Source organism: Anabrus simplex, chromosome 1 (assembly GCF_040414725.1).
Source record: "Anabrus simplex isolate iqAnaSimp1 chromosome 1, ASM4041472v1, whole genome shotgun sequence".
NCBI lineage: Eukaryota > Metazoa > Arthropoda > Insecta > Orthoptera > Tettigoniidae > Anabrus > Anabrus simplex.
The window spans coordinates 239,008,481-239,028,702 of NC_090265.1; the positions used below are offsets into that span (position 1 = coordinate 239,008,481).

General features: G+C 38.6%; 1 protein-coding gene across 1 annotated transcript in view; it reads left to right on the top strand.

Annotated features, from left to right (window-relative positions):
* The window catches only part of LOC136864442 (organic cation transporter protein), a 112,216-nt gene that overhangs the window by 39,140 nt on the left and 52,854 nt on the right, over nt 1–20,222 (top strand). The window contains exons 5-8 of the mRNA XM_068225764.1: nt 4,417–4,571; nt 8,066–8,234; nt 12,814–12,970; nt 18,050–18,144. Of these exons, the coding sequence (XP_068081865.1) occupies nt 4,417–4,571; nt 8,066–8,234; nt 12,814–12,970; nt 18,050–18,144 (576 nt within the window). The remainder of the gene's footprint in view (nt 1–4,416; nt 4,572–8,065; nt 8,235–12,813; nt 12,971–18,049; nt 18,145–20,222) is intronic.

Sequence of the window (20,222 nt, forward strand, 5' to 3'; positions counted from 1 at the left end):
TGCTTTTAAATGCTGGAACAATATTGTGTATGTGCAAGTTTTAACTCCGCGAAACTGTATGAAACTGTTGGACGAAACCTTTCCCTTGCTGAGTTAAGGAGCATGATCAATCAGTTTTTTTTAGGACCACACTCACAAAAACCTACCAGTATATGACTCAATTCACTAAGGCAGATCAGCAAATGATGCTGATTTACTACTGATGGACATATTGAGTACAAGCTTTCATTCGAAGAGGATTTTTGGCAACTTCTATGAAGACCACGCCCTGTCAGTGTTGGATTTGAGGCTCTTCATTTGTTTAAAAAGCCCCTCAAAATAACATTGATGAAATATCAACAATTTGAGGGTCGTCAGGCCCAGGTTTGTCATGTCAACTTTATGTCTACCTGTTGTCATTCTTTTGTACCGGCAAGGCCATATTGCCCTGTATACTACCGTAATAAATTAGTGTGTTACGATATTTCACAGCTATTCATTGTCCACACATGTAGTTAACACCTAGGCCTTTCGTCTGTATATGTCACATTTTCCAACCGGACTGGTTTCTTCAAGAGAAAATATTTGCCATGACTTCTGCCGCAACACTCGTATATTATTACTACACTTACTAATTGGATAAGATATAGAACGGACACGCCATCATTTCAGCTGCGTCAGAAAAGGAAAAATAGTTGCCGAGATAAACGAAATACGCAAATATTACCCGTTCTAAAAATACGGCATAATACCCGTCATACAACGTAAAAGAGAGGAATCTCGACGTAAAATAAGCAAAATTTGAATAAAGTACGTTCCCCAGTTGGACCGACAAGGAGCCAATACGACACGTCGAAAATTCATAAAAATAGAGCTTGGAGGACAGAAAAATAGTCAAGAATCAATTCCAAGAAGAGAAATTAAGAAATTCATAAGCCTTTTTTCGTAAAAAGTATAGATTAAAATAATAAGGCAAAGTTAAAATCGAAGATACACTGAACACAGTGTAAAATATTTGGCAGAAATCATATTAAAAAGGAAAACACGAGAGTACTGACATGATATTTTAATTTTAAGAAGCTCCAAAATGAACTTTTACTCGGAATTATTTTCTGTTAATACTAGTTCAAGCAAGAAGATGACCATGACTTGCTAATTTCAAGGTGGACCAACCTGGAGATCAATATGTAACCAACCAGCTGACCAGACCTGATGAAGGAGAGTACTTCAGCTAACCCATAGATCCAGCCAGCTGAGGACCAGAGATGTAGCACGGTGAGCTACAAAAATTCTCCATACCCGCTGAATGACAACCTAAGTTTGCTAAATTATTGTTCTTAAGTAAGGTAGATGTTTTAATCTCTCAAAATTAATAAGTGTGAAGTATTTAAGATAGCAAGTGACGCTGTGAAGTGCAATGTTTTGAATTATATCTTACAAGTTTAGTTGAGACAAGATCTATATATCTCGAAGAAGTGAATATACATATGTTGACCATATTAAGATAGCTAATGTAATTATGATTATTTGTGAGGAGGAGTGTAGATTTCACACATCAGAATGAGAGTATTTGCGTGCATTAGATTTCCTAAATGGGTTTTGAAGCCGAATATGCTTATTAAGCGTCATTATGTAATGATATAAAAAGGAAGTGTAATTTATATGGGTGATTCCTTGTCGAGGTACGTCATGATGCGGTATTGCGTAATGCTAGAGATTAAATATTATTCTCTGTGAAGAATTATGATCCAATGAAGAGAATATAGTTGCAACGAAGTTTAATACGTCGTGGGAATTGTGTTAAATATGAAGAGGTTATGATATGAAGAAAAATGATTATGTTGTTGTTATAATTGATTGAATTGAGAGCGATATATAGAAGTGAATGGAGTTATATGAAGGAATTGAAATGAAGTTTTAGGAAGGTAGTTGCAATCAAGACGTAATGAAGGATGTTAAATGTTAATATTCAGATTATGGATCGAACATGAGAAACAAGTACATTGAGTAAATAATACTTCGAGGGAATAACGTGAAACAAGGTATGCATGACAGACCCAAATGAGTATATTAGAGTAGATGGTTTCTGATATATCGAAATACAGCTGTGTTGTAAGGAAATATTAATAGCAAATATTATACAGAGGTAATGCATGAATTGAAGGATGAAATGAGTGTGTAGCTATGTAGAATAACACCGATGTCAGAGATAATATTGAGCTATCATATTTAAAGTTGAGAGGCGACAGTTCAACTTCTCACTGCGAATAAGACTTCATGTAAAGTCAAACACGTAATGAGAGGATATCAGCAAGATTAATTAAGAACTACTTTAGTTAGTAATGAGGTTTAGATTATTTTTATTTTTGAAAGTTACTATATGATTTTACAAATACGTTAATATAGTAAGATTAGGATGGTAGGTGCCAAGATTATAGATGGCAATAGGGATTAGTAACGTTAGCATGTCATTCAACAAAAATATGAAAGAAGATGCGACATACATGAAACAGTTTAGATTACGAGGCTTAAAAGAAAACATTTAAAGATGAATTAAGTACATATTAATCAGTGATATGATTGATTTTTATCTTATTGGCTGCGTGTACAGTATTTTACTTCGATATCCTTATACAAAGTAGAATACTGTAGCGAAGTACGGGTACATTTGCTAGTTTTATATCTATATAGTTGTTCGAGGGCTGAACGTGTTACGGACAATGGCTTCATGGTAGCGTTACGACTTTGCTGGTTGATGTCAATGTTGTCAAGGTAATCGAAAAAGCTTTAATCGAATATTTCTCACAGATAAAAGAAGTAGAGTGTATCTGCGGCTGAACAATAATTTTAGTAGAGGAACCCACTCCCGGAGACACTTTGTGTAGTAGTTAAGAGCCATAACGAAACATGTCATTCTTTGTGTAATAGTGTGTATTTACAGGTAAGTTATAATGTTATAGTGAGATTTTTAGACCGACTGAAAACTTTAACTAAGTCGACACTGGAAAATATGGCCCCTTTCTTATCAAAATGTCTAGATTTGGTCAGAGAACAGGACTGACCACGTCATGTATGTACGAAGCACACTCATCATTGTCCTTTGAGTGAACATTCAGTGTGTCTAGTTTATTGTCCCGTACACATAATTCTGAGTATGGTTGATTAACGACATATGCGAACATGCGAAAGATTTCTCCGCTCATACGCACGTTTATAGGCACAAAAGGAAACGCTGCCCAGAAAAGAAACGACTCTCATCTCTGAATACACTACTTTCCATTGACTACTATAATAGTCTTTCCGGACATGAATGAATACTCGTAAGTTCTTTAAGGTGGCACTACGGGAACACGTCAGTCGTGGGAACCGTCTGCCTCTCATCGCCTCCACCACAGATCTACCTTCAAAAAATCAGTGCTTTCTGACCGTGTAGATGCTGGGAGTTACCATTCGCCCTCATTGCCTGTCAGGGTGGCCTTATCGATTTCTCTTTCCAGATGTTCGTCAGTGTTTCGAGGTGGCAATACGGGAGTATGTCACTCGTGGGAACCGTCTGCCTCCCATCTTATCCGCAACAGATCGAATTCGATACATCAGGATCCACCTGAAATACAATTCTGTGTAACGCCAAGCCGGCCTCGCGTAGAAAGTAACTTAATTTGTTCAATATGTGTTTACTGTCATCTTCTTGTCACTGTAGATACACACCGTGATTCACACCATGGAGTCTCAAACTGAACTTCACATTTCTTATTGACAGACGACCTTCTACAAGTTACTCTATCACGTAGCTAAAGGCAGTTACGAATGTGTTATGACGTTCAGAATACAGTCAAAACAAACAAACAAACAAACAAACAAACAAACAAACAAACAAACAAACAAACAAACAAAAACAAACAAATAAACAAACAAAAACAAACACACACACTACCTCTGTGCTCTGAAACCCGTTCCGATTGGTGTCCTTGAAAGCACTTGCACCAGTGTTATTTGTCATGAGGTTATACAGATCTCATTTTGTGAATTGATCAGTTTCCGTCTTACTTAATATGAAGCAGAGTCATGTATCCCAATGGCCATCACAAAACAAGTATTGATCATATTCGGCGAAGAGTATGCAAGGCAATCAGAGCAAAAGTAAGATCATATATGTTGCCTAACTTGCTGTTACCATAGTACACAATGCCTCCTTTCACAAAAGTAAATTACCGAAAGCCTTGAAACACTCCGTCATAAAGGGATCAAAATGGGATATGCTAGTAAAGAATGAAGCGTTAACCAATAAATTGAAAGAAAAGGGATGTTAAATGTGTGCTATCTTGTGGGTTATGAACTGTTATCAACGCTGTTCATTTTCTTTGCTGAATAATATTAAAAATACACTCTGATTGTAACACAGCTGTACAATACAGATGACTCATGCTTGTGCTGCAGGTTCGGAAGGCGGAATGCACTGCTGGTAACGCTGATACTGTCCACGGTGGTCGGGGTTGCCCGCTCCTTTGCCCAGAGTTACGTTCAGTTCATCATCCTTGAAGGGCTGAGCGTGCTGATAGGATCAGGCGCTTATGCTACCACCTTCATTCTAGGTCTGTATCTAGCAGAAAACATTCACAAAGTGTCTCTACAGATATTAATGTAATATATTGCTATTATAAAGAAAGAAAGTTGGAGTTTGTTTGCGAACCACTCAACCGATGTCAGAAATTATTTGCCGTTAGATAGCCTATTTGTTCAGGATTGCCTTAGACTACATGGTAGTTTATCAAGAGTTAGTCGGAAAAATATTCCGGGACCATTTAACGTGAATACATTTCCTGATCTATTAGTTCTATTGTCCTTAAAACTCGAGGTAAGAACTGTACGTAGAATTATATTTTCTACAAAAGGGTTTTGCATTTCTTTCCTTAGTTCAGAATTTCTCTAGAAAATCTTTTCTGTGTTTTGACGCATGATTCATCCGATAAAGTTGAAATAACGGGTAAACTATCAATCTTTCAAACATAAGGAGCACACTTACAGGATTTAGAATTACATTACCCGTAAAAATGTTCATAAGCAGCTTTTTTTGGAATTCTATTTACCAGAAAATTGTATTATACCTTTTACAGGAGGATTTATGGCATGCAGCCCATTGTGCTGAATCGTCCAGCGGCGAATCGGAACATATTTAGCTATAATGCATGGACCAATGTAGTAAGAGCCTCCAAAATCTTCTGAAAGTGAACTTCAGGGTAAGGATTTAATAAGGGTTAACAATACATGTTTCAGCATGTACTTTCTGTTAGTAGAATCGCTTTAGGAAATGTTTAGGGGACACATGCACGGGGGATTCAGGTCGCCTGCATGGGGCTAAGGAGGCAAGGAGCGAAATAAAATTTGCCCCTACCCCTTACTTGCATGGTGAGAGAAGTACAGAGTTCGGAAGGTAACCCTCGAACTTCATGCACTTCTTTCGGCTGTCCGCTTGAGTGGCAGTCATTGCCCACAACTAGTCATCCTGAGTAAGAGGTTACTTGTGGAAGGGTGGCCAGTACATCTCAATTACGCCAATAGCACCTGGGCTACCCATCCAACTTGTTATCAAGCCCAATATTGCTCAACTTCGGATATATCACGGGATATGGTGTTTATACATATCTACGATTTTGGGGGAGAATACTATACGATTCTAAAAGTTACAGAATGGTGCCAGAAGAGGATGATCTTAAGGTATTAGCGAAATTCAAAAGAATATTATGATTAAGGGGAGAATTTACGTGACAGAGAATCACCCAGAGTGTTGCTTGTGATGGTAGTGGTGGTTGTTTTAAGGAGTGAGCAATAGATTCTCACTAGTGCAACCTAATGGAATGGAAACGTTCATGTTCTGCAGGTACCAGCTAAAGAAGAGGAAAGTTAATTATAGGCAGAAGAATAAAACAATCTTTAGACTTTCCAGTTCTAATACATTCGGCGTAGTAAAATAATAAGGTGACGTGACTTTTATGACACTTGCATGGCAGTTGGGGTTAATGATAGTTGATAGATATGACGGTAATTTCAGAGAGTGTCACTTGCACTGTTGGTAAGGTCCGAAGTTGATGGAGTTTTGGAACCTTTAACCCATTCTGAGAACTCTCCTACTCATCTTTATTGCTATGTCTATTCTAGTTAGTTTACAACGATGGAAGACGGAACTATAGCATCTGATACACGAAAATTTATTAATATCAGATAGAAAAAATGACACTTTCTATTGAAGAAAATACGAAACAGTTCAGAAAGTGAAAATTGTGGGGATTATATTGACAATTGATGAACTTCCTAAACTCTATAAATGTTTGAGGGCTGTCGTTCTCTAGAAAATACATAGTGTTGGCAAAGGTTTTCTGAAAATAGAATTAATAATAATAACAATATGTTTCATTTATTCTGGCAAAGATAGGGACGTACTCCATTTTTTACACTTAACCAGTCTTAATATAGAACACTCTTAATAATAACTACTGATGGCAATAATATGAAAACCATATTAACAATACATCCTTTATCAACTTCCGTTCCGAAGGGAACTTTGACCTTGCAATGCCTAATACTCCAAGAGTAACATATAATTTCATTTAGCTATTCCGGGAAAATATTGGCAATACTAAACCATAATTTATATTCTTGTCATTAGATAACAATATTACATTTCTATTATCCTTGTTTTCACCCGCAATTGCGAACGGATGCCTCTTTTATTGATAATAGATAAAATAAACGAAGTTTATGAGTCAAGATCATTATCTGAGGAACTGGTCTTTGTACAAGTATAATTCCGACATCTGTCACTTCGTGCAAGTGTTCCAAACCCGGAGACATGAGGGGGAGTATGCCGTCTGTAAGGCTTCTCATCAAGACAGCGGTGCTTCAAATCGCAGCCGATGAACTTGGAATTTTTAAAATCTAAAGTCAGTACACTCTGATTCGTATTTCGTGTGACGAAATTCACATTTATGTAGAACTATAATATTGTTTGTTTCCTTTCATTGTGATGTTGGTATTTAATATCTTAAGGGGATTTCCTTGGTCCATGCCAGTTCTGAGACGATTGTTGAATTGTTGCTGATGCTAGCGGCTGCAATATCCGGGGAACGACTGTAAAGTTCCAACGCACATCAATTGACATTAACAGATCAATTGACATTAACTCGCATTGATTATTCCGTATACATTATGAGATAACAGTACCGTCTTAACTGCAATCCAGAAGAAAGACGAAGAAGTATTACCATTCGAAGAATTACGATATAGCTAAAGAAAGGGGAAGGGGAATAAAAACCAGAAAAATTAAAGACTCTCACCTCCTCGCAAATCTAATACCGTCAGGGTCGGACCTAGAGATAGATGAAAATGCTGAGACCGGCACATTTCAAGGGAAGCTATACCGAAATCAGCTACGTGTGCCGTGGTCGCCAACTCATGTTTCTAACTTGAGAACCCCTGGAAGCTTGCCAGTATGCTCGTGAAAAGCCAATGTGACTTCGTACTTGACATATTCAATCAAAAATCTTGGCACAAATATATGTTTGATTTTGAACCCGAAGGCTGGTTATTTCCCCAATAGCTCTATTATTAGTTGTCATAAAGAGACTAGGGGTCACTGAAGAGGCGTACAAGGGAAATGAAGGGTAAGAGTTTCCCACGGCTTTCCTCATTGGTCCAGGCTTTCCTATTACATATCAGTTCACCAAGGCCACTAAATCGCACATATAAACCGATCCTACAGTCGAAACCTTCATACCATTCATAACAGGAGCTGGCTGCATAAGGGATGATTTAACTCCCATCTCTCACATATCAGTCACCTTCATATTCTCAAAGATAAACATGAGACTGAGAGAGGTGAATGAAACTAATCTGTTCTTTCACAAGTAATAGGAGGGAATGTTATGTTGATACGGAGTCCTATGATCACCTCAGATGTGACAAATTATGTTCTGTACACCAGTAAAGCAACAAAGACTTGAAGGCTGTAGAGTTTAAAAATAGCTTTTAATTTATTATTTTAGCGTACAATTCTCTAAAGGTATGTCATATTTCGTTGCATATGTTATAGCTCTGGAGATGGTCGGAGCTGACAAACGAGTGATGGGAGGGACGATCATCCATTTAATGGACGCTTTAGGCTTTGCGTCTCTCGGTGTACTGGCCTGGCTAATACCGAACTGGAGAACGCTCATTCAAGTGATGCACATAACTGGGATATTCTTCGTTGCCTACTTCTGGTAAGGACTTTAACTGGTAGACACTACTCCACTTCAGCTCTTATAGTGTGGATTACTACCGGTGTGAACTGTAATATAAGTGAAGCTGGGTATCAATCCGTGAATCTGCAGACTCAGTTCATTCATTTGAAGACTATTTCATTCATTCTTCTTCTTCTTCTTCTTCTTAGCATTCATCCCGCTTAATTGCAGGGTCTGTGTCCTACACTTCCTTTTCCACTTGATGCAGTTTTGTGCATCTTCAGGAGAGACTTTCGCCACATGCATGTCCTTCCGCAGAGTGTAGAGCCAGCGCTTCCTTGGTCGCTCTCGTGGTCTGCGGCCTTCAGGACTTACGTTTAATGCCATTCTCGCAACTGAAGAACCATTTCTGTGTAGCAGGTGACCATATCATCGCAAACAATTATCTCGCATTTTCTCAGGGATTGCGACCACACCAGATGCCAGATGCCATCCGAACATCCTCATTTCTGATGCGATCCAGTCTAGTGAGTCCCGTTGGCCAGCGAAGCAGCTGTTGTTCGTGTCTCTTTGTGAGTGGCCAACACTCGTCTCCATATTGTGCCACTGGTCTAATGATGGCTCCATATATATATGGGATTTCAGATACATTGGCACCCTCCGATCGAAAATGACCCCTGTGACTTGGTGACACTTCATCCGGACAGCATTGATTCTGCTTCGAACATCAGGGAGCATGTCACATTCTGATTGGATAAGTGATCCCAGATATTTATATTGAGAGTGTTGGAAATCTCAGCGACGTCGATGTTAATTGACCAATCACTTGGTACTCAGTCCTCCCGACGTTTAGTCACAGGCCGTATCTGTCCATGGAGTTTTCCGACGTTCGAATCGCTGTTGCAAATCTTGACGAGATTCATAGGCAACTATAACATCATCGGCATAGAGTAGAGTCCACGGGTGTGGTATTAATACTTCCGTGCTGATGTTGTCGAGACAGAGGATGAAGAAAAGTGGAGATAGAGCCGATCCCTGACGAACACCAACTTGAAAGCGAAATGGTATAGACATTCCAGCAGCACATCGGACAGAGCTGGTAGCATTCCGATACAGAAGTTGGATACATCGAATATATACTCTGATACACCACGCAGCCTTAGTGCATGCAAATGTCTCATGCCACACGCCAAAGCAAAACTTATCTATCACTAAATTCTATCTCATTTATGGTTGGAAGGTGGTGGATGGTGTTTCATAACGACATTCAGAGCACTGATATTGTGTACGAATACTGCGAAAAGTGTTACTCATAGGTCGAAAGTGCTGCAACAGCACGTTCGGGCTCATTGCGGAAAGCAATTGCAAGTTACTTCACTCCTCGACTTGCCTGCCACTCTTGATTACCTTTCTCCCAACTGAAAAAAATATTTTGTTGATTTTTACTTCAAAAATACATCTTTGGGATATGGTGAAGGTCTGGTAAAGAGAAACAATACTAAAAACTTCTTTCTGTCATACCTGAGACAATCGTGATGGTTATGTGCTTACTGAGCACGTTTTCCCACTATTTGATGCAAAATTATTGTAAAGAATTTTAAATGGCTTGTAACTACTTATTTGATGAGAAACTTACAAATAACGACAACAAATAATACTGCTGGTCATTTTAACATAATTGGAATACTTTATATGAGAGAGATTCTGTGAAATGTTCCATTTAATCTGTTTCTACCCGGTCATTTTTTAACATTACCCACGGGTGTGGAACATTTTAAAACTGCCATATTACTTGAAGAGGCACGGGTAGACATTACACTTCACACGGCGAGTTTTGGTTCTACATTTCCACCGAAACATTATAGGACTGGCACTCGCTGGCCAACCACAGCAAACAGCGAACACAATAATTGTAGTTCGGGTTGACGCGATAAAAGCGACTCATTAACACATCAGGACTTTTGAAAGGAAACCTATCACGTGGGAAAGTGTTTTTGCGCCCTCAGCAATTTTTGTGGTTTTTCGATAACAGTGTAACCTTCGGAGATGCTCCTTGAGGATCCAACCGGTCTTCGAGCTGATGACTTACTAGACAAATCATAACTGAGCCGATACTGGTTCAGCATTGGTTCATTATTTATTGAGTTGGTGTGAAATGCTGTTAACTGGCAGTTAACTGATTCTGTATAGATAGCATCTCAAGATTACACATACATTGTTTAATTTTTTACATGTGTTTGCACATAATTTCGTGTGTATTAGTTCAATATTTCGTTGGTGTAACGTCATAATGCTGAATGTTTTCTATTTCTCTAAGCGTTAGTTCCATTTGTTCATTATTTTGCAGATCTATCTGCCTAAAGGCTGTTCACATCCCCAAATAACACCATAGATATACGATTTGATTGCTTGAAAAGTTGTGGGGACTACTTCGAAAAGAGCGTTGATGGTCCTTCGGCCACTCGAAGAGAAAAAGAGAGTCGATCGTCCATAGGGCGTGTGCTCATAGGGAAGTTTGTGTTATTTTGGGATGTGCTATTCATGCTCCGATTACTTCTCACACTTTTGGGAGCATCTTGTATAACATTTCTCTTCCAAGTGGCTCACATTTTATGATATGTATATTAATATGACCTTTACAACGATACAAAACACTAAGGAAATACTACACGACATAGTTCACTCATGTTCATAAAATACAAAGCACCTTGAAGGACTAGAGATAGGAAGTTCATATTGACAGAACATGTTCATTTGTATGTTCTGCAAAATCGATTAGCATTTCAATTACCTAGGTTCAGCATGTGTCCTGTTGCCTAGTAGGCACTCGGTCCTCCATGGGCACTGATAACTTGTTCCATGCTTAATGGCATCGACGCTTATAAGGCGCGAATGGCATCCTGGGGCATAGCCATTCATGCTGCATTCACCTGGTTATATAGTTCATCTTTAGCGGTTGGTATTGGGTCACAGCGCCGCACTTGTCGTTTCACCATATCCCACATATTTTCGATTAGCGGCAAGTCCGGTGATCGGGCGATCTAGGAAAACAGTCTGACATCCTGTGACAACAAGAAGGCAGGTGTTCGTTCAGGAATATGTGGTCCTGTATTGTCCTGCTGAAATATGGCTTCTGGGGTGTCATACAGAAAGGATATGGCTACGGGTTGCAGGATGTCATTCACGTAGGTCAAACTGGTCACAGTGCCCTGCACACGCACCAACTGTGATTTGTGGTTGTACCCCAATAGCACCCTACACCATAAGGCCTTGAGTTGGCGCTGTATGTCTTGTGCGAATGCAATCAATGTGATGCCTCTCCCCCTATCTGCGGCGAACCAAAATGTGGCCATCTTGTTCAAGCAAACAGAACCTGGATTCGTCTGAAAACACTATCCACTGCCATTCCTGTCTCCCAGTGACGTCGTTTCATACACCATTCCAGTCTAGCATGTTTATGCACATTAGTCAAAGGTGGGCGGAGAAGTGGACGACGCGCCGGTAACCCAGACCGTAATAAACGGCAACTGACTGTCACTCCTGATAGTGTACGATGTGTTACACTGTTCCACTGTTACGCCAGAGCCGAGGAGGATGCAGATCTATCCTGCAATGCCATTCGGATGAGGTATCGATCTTCTCGGGGGAAGGGGGGACCTGGGTGGTGCGACCAGACCCATCTCGTCGTGTTCTACGACCTTCTGGAATAATTCTGTACACACCCGTTGCACTGCCGACACACTTCGACCCACACGAGCAGCAAATTTCCGGATGGATGCATCATGTCCTCTCATGCCAATAATGCACCCTCTTTCAAACTCACTCATTTAAAGGTACTGTTCTCGCATACGTCTGCGAGGGATCCTGCACGCCTGTTCAAGTCACACTGATCCATTGCATTCGGATTATAGCGACAACGAGAGCCGTAGGCACATTTTACCAGTCGGTGGTGGTGTGCAGAAATATCGATGTGGACCTTGAACCTGAGGACCGACATGGTGCAAATTCTCAACATTTCTTCAGAACATACTAATGCGCATGTCCTATGAATATGAACTTCCTACCTCTAGTCTTTCAAGGTGTTCTGGTTTTTATGAACATACGTGTAATTTAGACCCGATTAGAAACACCCGCCGCAGAAACCCCCTTTGGTAATATTGCATAATGGACTCCAAGTGACTGCCTTTCACATGAACGTTTCCGCTTTATAAACTCACCCTCTGGCATGTTTTCAAGTACTTTTCACCAGCCTTTAAGGAGCACACTAGACATACACAATCGTACATGATGAACTTTCTAGTTCAGTATTATGCGTATTATTTGATTAAACACATCTGCGGTCCATACAGCACTAACAGCAAAGCTTAGCTAGTGTTGACTGGTTGTGACGGCGACAAGCTAGTGTACTATCGACGATCGCAGTCATATTAGAACATACTGTACCTAATTTTTCAATGAATGCTTTTCAAATTTTGGTTAAAATTGTCAAATGTGGAAATGTTCCATTACATACATGCTTTAAATTTCAACCTCTACCCGGTGTTAAAATGTTAACAATCGCTATAGCATTACGATAATATGCTCCTGATGTTGTTAATTCTTCGTTTTCCTCCTACAGGTTTCTTCCAGAGTCTGTGAGGTGGCTTCTTGTTAAAGGACGGTTCCAGGAAGCAAAGGAAATCATCTTCGAGATTGCTAGAATAAACAAAGTGAACTTATCTGAGGCAACTCTTAATGAACTGGATGACTCTAAGTTCATCCCTGTTAAAAACATTGTAAGTGTTTGAATTATAACTATGACCCATAATATTATGACCATCTACTTGATTTTATCAATCCTGCATGTGCCACTAGACACATCTGTCCTTGATCATTACGCACTGTGGTCCTAAAAGTTATTCTCATGTCTACTAAGTGGAAGAGAGTAGGTAGTTGACAAGTTTTGTAAGTTTTGCGAGTTTTCTGATACCAATAATAATTGCTGCAGTGTTTGGACCTGAAGATACAATGTATGGACCTCAGAAATGATAGGAAATTCAACTTTGGCAACAAGCAGGTTGCTCTTGGTTAACTCGTCCAGCTTTATAAATTTCTACATGGATTTTCTCTGTCCTAGGACGTACTAAAGGCTGGCAATAATCTGGTGCCTCCATAAGCTGGTTTACCCTTCCTGAATACCAAAAGGACATGGAATATTAACCCCCATATTCCCTACAATGGGTTGAAACATGTACCCCCTGCATATATTATTGTATATACCAACGGAATATTCTATAGTTGATGCCACTGCGCGTATCGCTTTAAATACGTAGACTTGTGTGTAATTGGTCATTCAATATATGCGTTTTGCACCAATTTTTAAGACTTTTTTTTAGAATTTATTTTACGTCGCACCAACATAGATAGGTCTTATGGCGACGATATGATAGATAGATGGGTATGGTTTATTTTAACTGACAAAGTTAGGGACATGTGTCCCTGTCTTACACTTAACCAGTGAATTGCATAAATAACATTAAATAAAAATATTTGAATACTGAATAAAAAAAGGGACAAACAAATTACAATGCTACTGTGCTATCCATCTGTACATAAAATATCTATTGTAAAACACGATATGAATTAACATTTCATTTCCTAGGTATAATAATATAATACCTGCGAAAAAATTAATATGCAACAAATTGCAAACTAATAATAATAATAATAATAATAATAATAATAATAATAATAATAATAATAATAATAATAATAATAATAATAATAATTGAGACAAACATACTATTATTTACAATTAATTTGTCCAATTCCAGAAATATATCACACTAACTAATGTTACAGTTTTCGTGCTTTTATTGTCTGCGAAAAGGATTACAAAATTGGGATCGGGATACGATTAACTGTGCAGGGAAACACATCTGAGTACTCTCTAACACTATTGATGAATGATATAATAATAATAAGAAGAAGAAGAAGGAGAAGAAGAAGAAGTAGAAGAAGAACAAGAAGGAGAAGAAGAAGAGGAAGATGAAGAAGGAAGGCCATAATAATAATAATAATAATAATAATAATAATAATAATAATAATAATAATAATAATAATAATAATAATAAATTTGTGACACTACGAGCTCGTTTCAAAGATATTTTGAGCACATACTTTTACATCTTCCGTGGTTTGATATCCTTATGACCTCCTGCGGAGGGAAGTTCCATTCACGGCTGGCCACAACAGTGAAGGAATTGTTTTTCTTTCTTTTCTGCTATTGGCTTTACGTCGCACCGACACAGATAGGTCTCATGAAGACGATGGGATAGGAAAGGCCTAGGAATTGGAAGGAAGCGGCTGTGGCCTTAATTAAGACACAGCCCCGGCATTTGCCTGATGTGAAAATGAGAAACCACGGAAAACCATCTTGAGGGCTGCCGACAGTGGGATTCAAACCCACTGTCTCCCGGATGCAAGCTCACAGCCGCACGCTCCTAACCGCACGGCCAACTCGCCGGTAGGAATTGTTGTAGGTTGAGGATTTATGCATAGGAATAGCAAGCAATGTCGATCTCAGCGCTCTGTTTTTTTTTATCATGGTGTTCAGAAAGGCTATGAAATCGTTCATAGGAAAGGGCTAGGAGTGGGAAGGAATCGGCCGTGGTCGTAATTAAGCTACAGCCATAGCATTTGCCTGGTGTGAAAATGGGAAACCACGGAAAACCATCTTCAGGGCTGCCGACAGTGGGGTTCCAACCCACTATCTCCCGGATGCAAGCTCACAGCCGCGCGCCCCTAACCGCACGGCCAACTCGCCCGGTATTTGCAAGGTTTAATTCTACATTTCATTCAAGTTAGGAATATTATTTTGGAACAATTGTATGTGACACATCAGAACGTGTAATTTTTTCCATGTGTATGTGGTAGTATGTAAGCCTGTCTTCAACAATCAAAACTGGAATGTAAAATTTAATTGGAAGATGAAACTGGAATATTGAATTGAACATGTTAATGTTTCTATCTTACGAACAAGTTATACTTTCCATCTTACATGCTTGTCAGTTGTACAGAACCGTGCAGGTATTGCGAAATTTCGTTAAGAACCATATTGAAAGTAGTTGCAGATGGGAGTTGTACTTGACATTTATGGATCTGCGAACTCCTGAGAAAGCTACATATACTTGTCCATGACTAAACAGCGGAATGGAGAGATTTGATCCAACATTATGTAAAGTTGATGAGGAGGTTGTGGGTTCGGATCCCACTAGTGTCCGGTTGGCCATATTTGTTCTGTACTTAACATTACAGTACTTCAACACGCAATATGTACATATAACACGGCCTAATAGGTTGAAAGTAGTTTTTGTTTATCTGTGTGACTTGTAGCTTGTGACAAAGAAGGCTGAATTTAGAGGAAATTACCTTCGTTCAAGTACGAAAGATACATTGGAATTTCCAGATCTATTCTTGAAATAAAACACGTGAATACTTTCGTCTAGCTTTACCGCGGTCAATCTCATTCCGCGACACTATCCAACATCAGAATATAGATTGCGGAATATTACGACGCATCCTTCATTAAAGTCTAACTTGTGAGGTTGCATGCCTCAAGGTTGAAGAAAGTTAAGAAATTCAATAGGATACTGCACTACGGTACCTCATAAACATTGTTGCATTCTATGGCATCAGTTATAATGTATATAGTCACCGCCAACCCAAAAACGAATGAGCACATGTATACTAACTACCTTTCTTGGATCGGTCAAAACTGGCTAATAACTGCCAGGAGCTGAATACGGGCCTCTTAGACTAACGGTCAAAGTCTAAATGGCATGTCTCCAAAACAGAGAGACAATAACGTAGAACAGAGGTCAATACAAATGAATTAAGTTTATTAGGATTAAAACAAAGGGAAGCGGTCTAAAAATTAGCATAAAAATAAGTTAATGGGGATACAGAGTGTCAAATACTCACATACATAATGTGTAACGATACTCCAACCGCAGTAAAAATCAGTTGACTTATGAGTCTGTTTTCTTTGTATCTGATCCTAAGTATTTCTTTCTTAAAATGGGACTATTCACCATCTCGAGGTGAAAGTAACAGCCTTCACACAGCAAGAACCTACAGCCCCCAGATAACGTCAAGGTTTTATATATATGGCTTCCGACAATCCCCATAGAGATTACAACCCTATAAATCAAAGACACCAATGAATCAAGACTGTCAGAGAACTAAACAAATATGGAATACAGGAGGGTAAGAAAGAAGTAGCCGTAGTTACAGAAACAAATAAACAGGAGTCAGAAAGCAAGTAAAATGAGGGAAAAATCCCGAAATATACATACTAATCGGCTTAAGAAGCCGGAAACAAAAGCAAGATAAAATAAGAATAATCACAAAAACAATTATCCATAAGACACTGAAAAGTACCACAGGTCTGATAACCACACCACATCGACACACACTCAGAGACCAAGCATGTGAAGCAGTGGGTATAAAAATATAATAGCAAGACACGTTACGACAAAAATCGTAACAGCATGACATGGTTCAGTCAACGGCTCATGAGCTTGACCTGAGGGTACAGATCAGAAACCTGGGTCGCCACAAAGAGACCTGGCCCACTCAGCCTAAACACATAACGTAAATAGCTTGCACGCCGCATAACACGTATTCATTTCGCACATCTAGGCGAACATGAGTCGTACGATATCAACGTTAAACCACAAAGCAGAACATAAGCTTGAGCCAAAACGTCGAAGACACAGAGAACTAAAAGGTCTCCAATCAAAACAACAAGCAAACTCATTACACACACCAAATAATCAGATCGATGCCACCTTTCCCTCAATTGCAGGAACGAGTACACATAAGCAGGCATGAAAAGAAAGGAAGGACAGTGAAATAAGTCTGCAGCAAAATTATAAATAATACGTTAAACAAGGGATCTCTCAGTAAACAAACTAGCATAAATATGACAAGCCAAGAAAGGATAAGTATGATAAATACCTCGAAATAGAAATAGTCATATTCACGACTCTGAACTCAGAGAGCCATTTAAAATAACGTTTCAATCTTTTATAGTATCATTTGTACCAGACGAAAGCCATCTCGCAAGTCAACGTCTCCATCTTTTACCAAACTTATTGTTGTCAAACGACCAGAGATAACTCGAATCAAAGGTAAGCTAGAAAAAAGCTTTGGCAATTCTCTGTTACATGAGGTGGCATATAAATAATCAGGATGAACTACCCCTCAAGTCTGGCATAGAGAAAACAAAGCAGCTATAACAAACTGACCTGTAATATTGTAAAGAGGAGGTGGATCCATGTTTACTCTCTGATTTGCAGTAATTGCTAGCTAAATCAAATCCTCAAAAATTTATCAACTTAGGTTGTTCCACTCTGAGTTAGTGTTCTGAAAGCGCTGACACCTTTAAGCAATAAATTCCGTTCAACATAGTGTATTTATATGATATATTGGAATGTAAGATATACACACATGCACACAACCGATGTATAACTATAGTCATCATAGCAGAACGTGAGCATTCCCTGAGTTGTGCAGTTACAGAAATTACCTTCACCAGTTCATCTCGTATTAACAGTGTGATATTCCAGAAGTATTTTCTATCATAATATGAATTTAGACTCTTTTACTTGAGAATAATAATAATAATAATAATAATAATAATAATAATAATAATAATAATAACAATCACCATCATCATCACTCTTGACAATAATTTCCACATTCAGTACAGCAAATTGGAGTATACTGAGGAGGTCATAATGTTTTATTCCATCAATGTATGAGGGATACATTAAGGAATACTCTAACTCATACGATTGCATACATTGCAGGCTGACGACGACGAGGAAACCCTTCTTGGATCTCTGAGGGAAGTTTTCCGGTCACGAATACTTCTGTTGAGACTTCTGAATTGCTGTTTCTGCTGGTATAGTAATATATATATATTTATAATAGCATATTTTGTAGTTTAAAGCGTTATGTTCGTGTATTGTCGTTTACTTAGTTGTTTAATATTAGATTTAATATTATATCCGAGTCCTTGGCTGAACGGTTGGCGTACTGGCCTTCGGTTGAGAAGGCCTCGAGATCCACTCAAACCACGTGATTACAATATGAGGAGCTACCGGGCGTTGAGTTAGTGGTCTCTGTCTAGAAAGCCAAGTCTAACGGCCGAAGGATTCATCGTGCTGACCACGCGTCATCTCGAAATCTGCAGGCCATCGAGTTGAGCAGTGTTCGTGTATGAGGTGAAAGTAACTAATGGGACATCACTGCAAGTACCTAAGTGTAAATATTGGAGTAGTCTCATTAACGGGATTGTAAATAAAGGTTACAAATCTGTTTATATGGTTGTGAGAGTATTTAGGAGTTGTAATAAGGATGTAAAGGGCAGGGCATATAAATCTCTGGTAGGACCAAAATTAGAATACGTTTCCAGCACATGGGTTCCTCGCCACCCCAGTGTTTTGAAGCGTTCCATATTTTAACATTAAGTTCGTCTTTAAATTACTCTTGGGATGCCTATAGTTTTGCACTTCCAAAGCCGGAAATATACATTTGCCTTATATTTTCTAGAAGAAATTTACACCTAAGTGACTGAAAAGAACAAATACGAGCTTGCATTTGGGAAATGGAGGATTCGAAGACCACTGTAGGTAGCCCTGAAGATAGTTTTCCATGGCTCCTCATTTTTACACTAGGTGAATGAAGAGGCATATTTGCTATCTACCCAACTACAGTCCTTTCTTATGTCACTTTTTCCATGTTCTATCGGTGAACTGCTATTCTCAAAGAACACATCTAATAGACAGTGAGGAAACACAGATAAACTTTCGAGTTTCTTAAATGAGGTAAATCCTCGTGAACTACCTTGTAACTTTCAGCGAAAGACGACCAGAAACGTTGAACAAATACGTACCTGAAAGTACAAGCGTCGGGATTTGTGTTTGATGATAATTCGACTGCTTGGCTGTACCTTACGACTTTTCATGTTATAATAAACGTATCAGAGAAACAGAAACTCCACTGTGTGACCTACTGGTGACTTTTAATTAATTTTATCAGATAAACTCAGTATTTTACTAGAGAGTTTTCTGTATGCCGACTTCGTGCGGTTTGGATATCGATTGGACAATATTACTCCCTTAAAATATACGACTACCTGCATTAAGTTAGAACCCACGATCTTGCAGTGTCAAAGAAGATAGTTCCATGGATCCACGGGAGGAGCTACTTTGTATATAAACATATGTTCAGCATAGATATGCACGAGGAAAATAGTAAAGAAACGTGGGTGGGAGATGTTGGAGACTTGAAGGCAAAGGGCACGATTATAATGTCATGTGCAATGTCAGTATGAACAAGCCAGCTTAGAAAGAGTTAAATAGTAAACTAAACCCTGCTTAAAGAGGATATATTATTTACGTGAAATAAAAGGTACATTGTATCTAAATTTTTATGTTGTACCAATTCGCATGCCTCGACTAACATCCGCCGGAGTCTACATGAGTTAGTCCCAGAAGTCGTGAAGTTTCTGATACAGACGTAGTGAACAGCTATGTATTCGTTATGGATTCTCTCTCAAATTGTTCTTTGCTAATCTTTGTAGAATTCGGAAATAATGATACATATGTACGGCAATGAAAGCAAACTACCAAAATAAGAACAATCATTATTTGGAAAATGTTTAAGAATAATTTATTCATGAAGAAAAATTAAATCCGAAAAGAAATCCAATTTTGGGAAAAGTATGAATAATAATCTATCTTAAAGATTCACTAATTGGAATTGTATGTGAAATCGAATCTATCACTTGATGAAGTCAAAGGTCCATTAAAAATAACTACATATTGAAAATTGAAATTCTGCTTGGACATTTATTCAAGTCACAATAAAGAAGTACCTCGTTAATGGAATGAGATTCCGAAGATATTATGTAAGTTACCTTAATTGGTTTCATATTCAAATTCTAGTAATAAAATATTGAGTTAGTAAAGTCAAAAT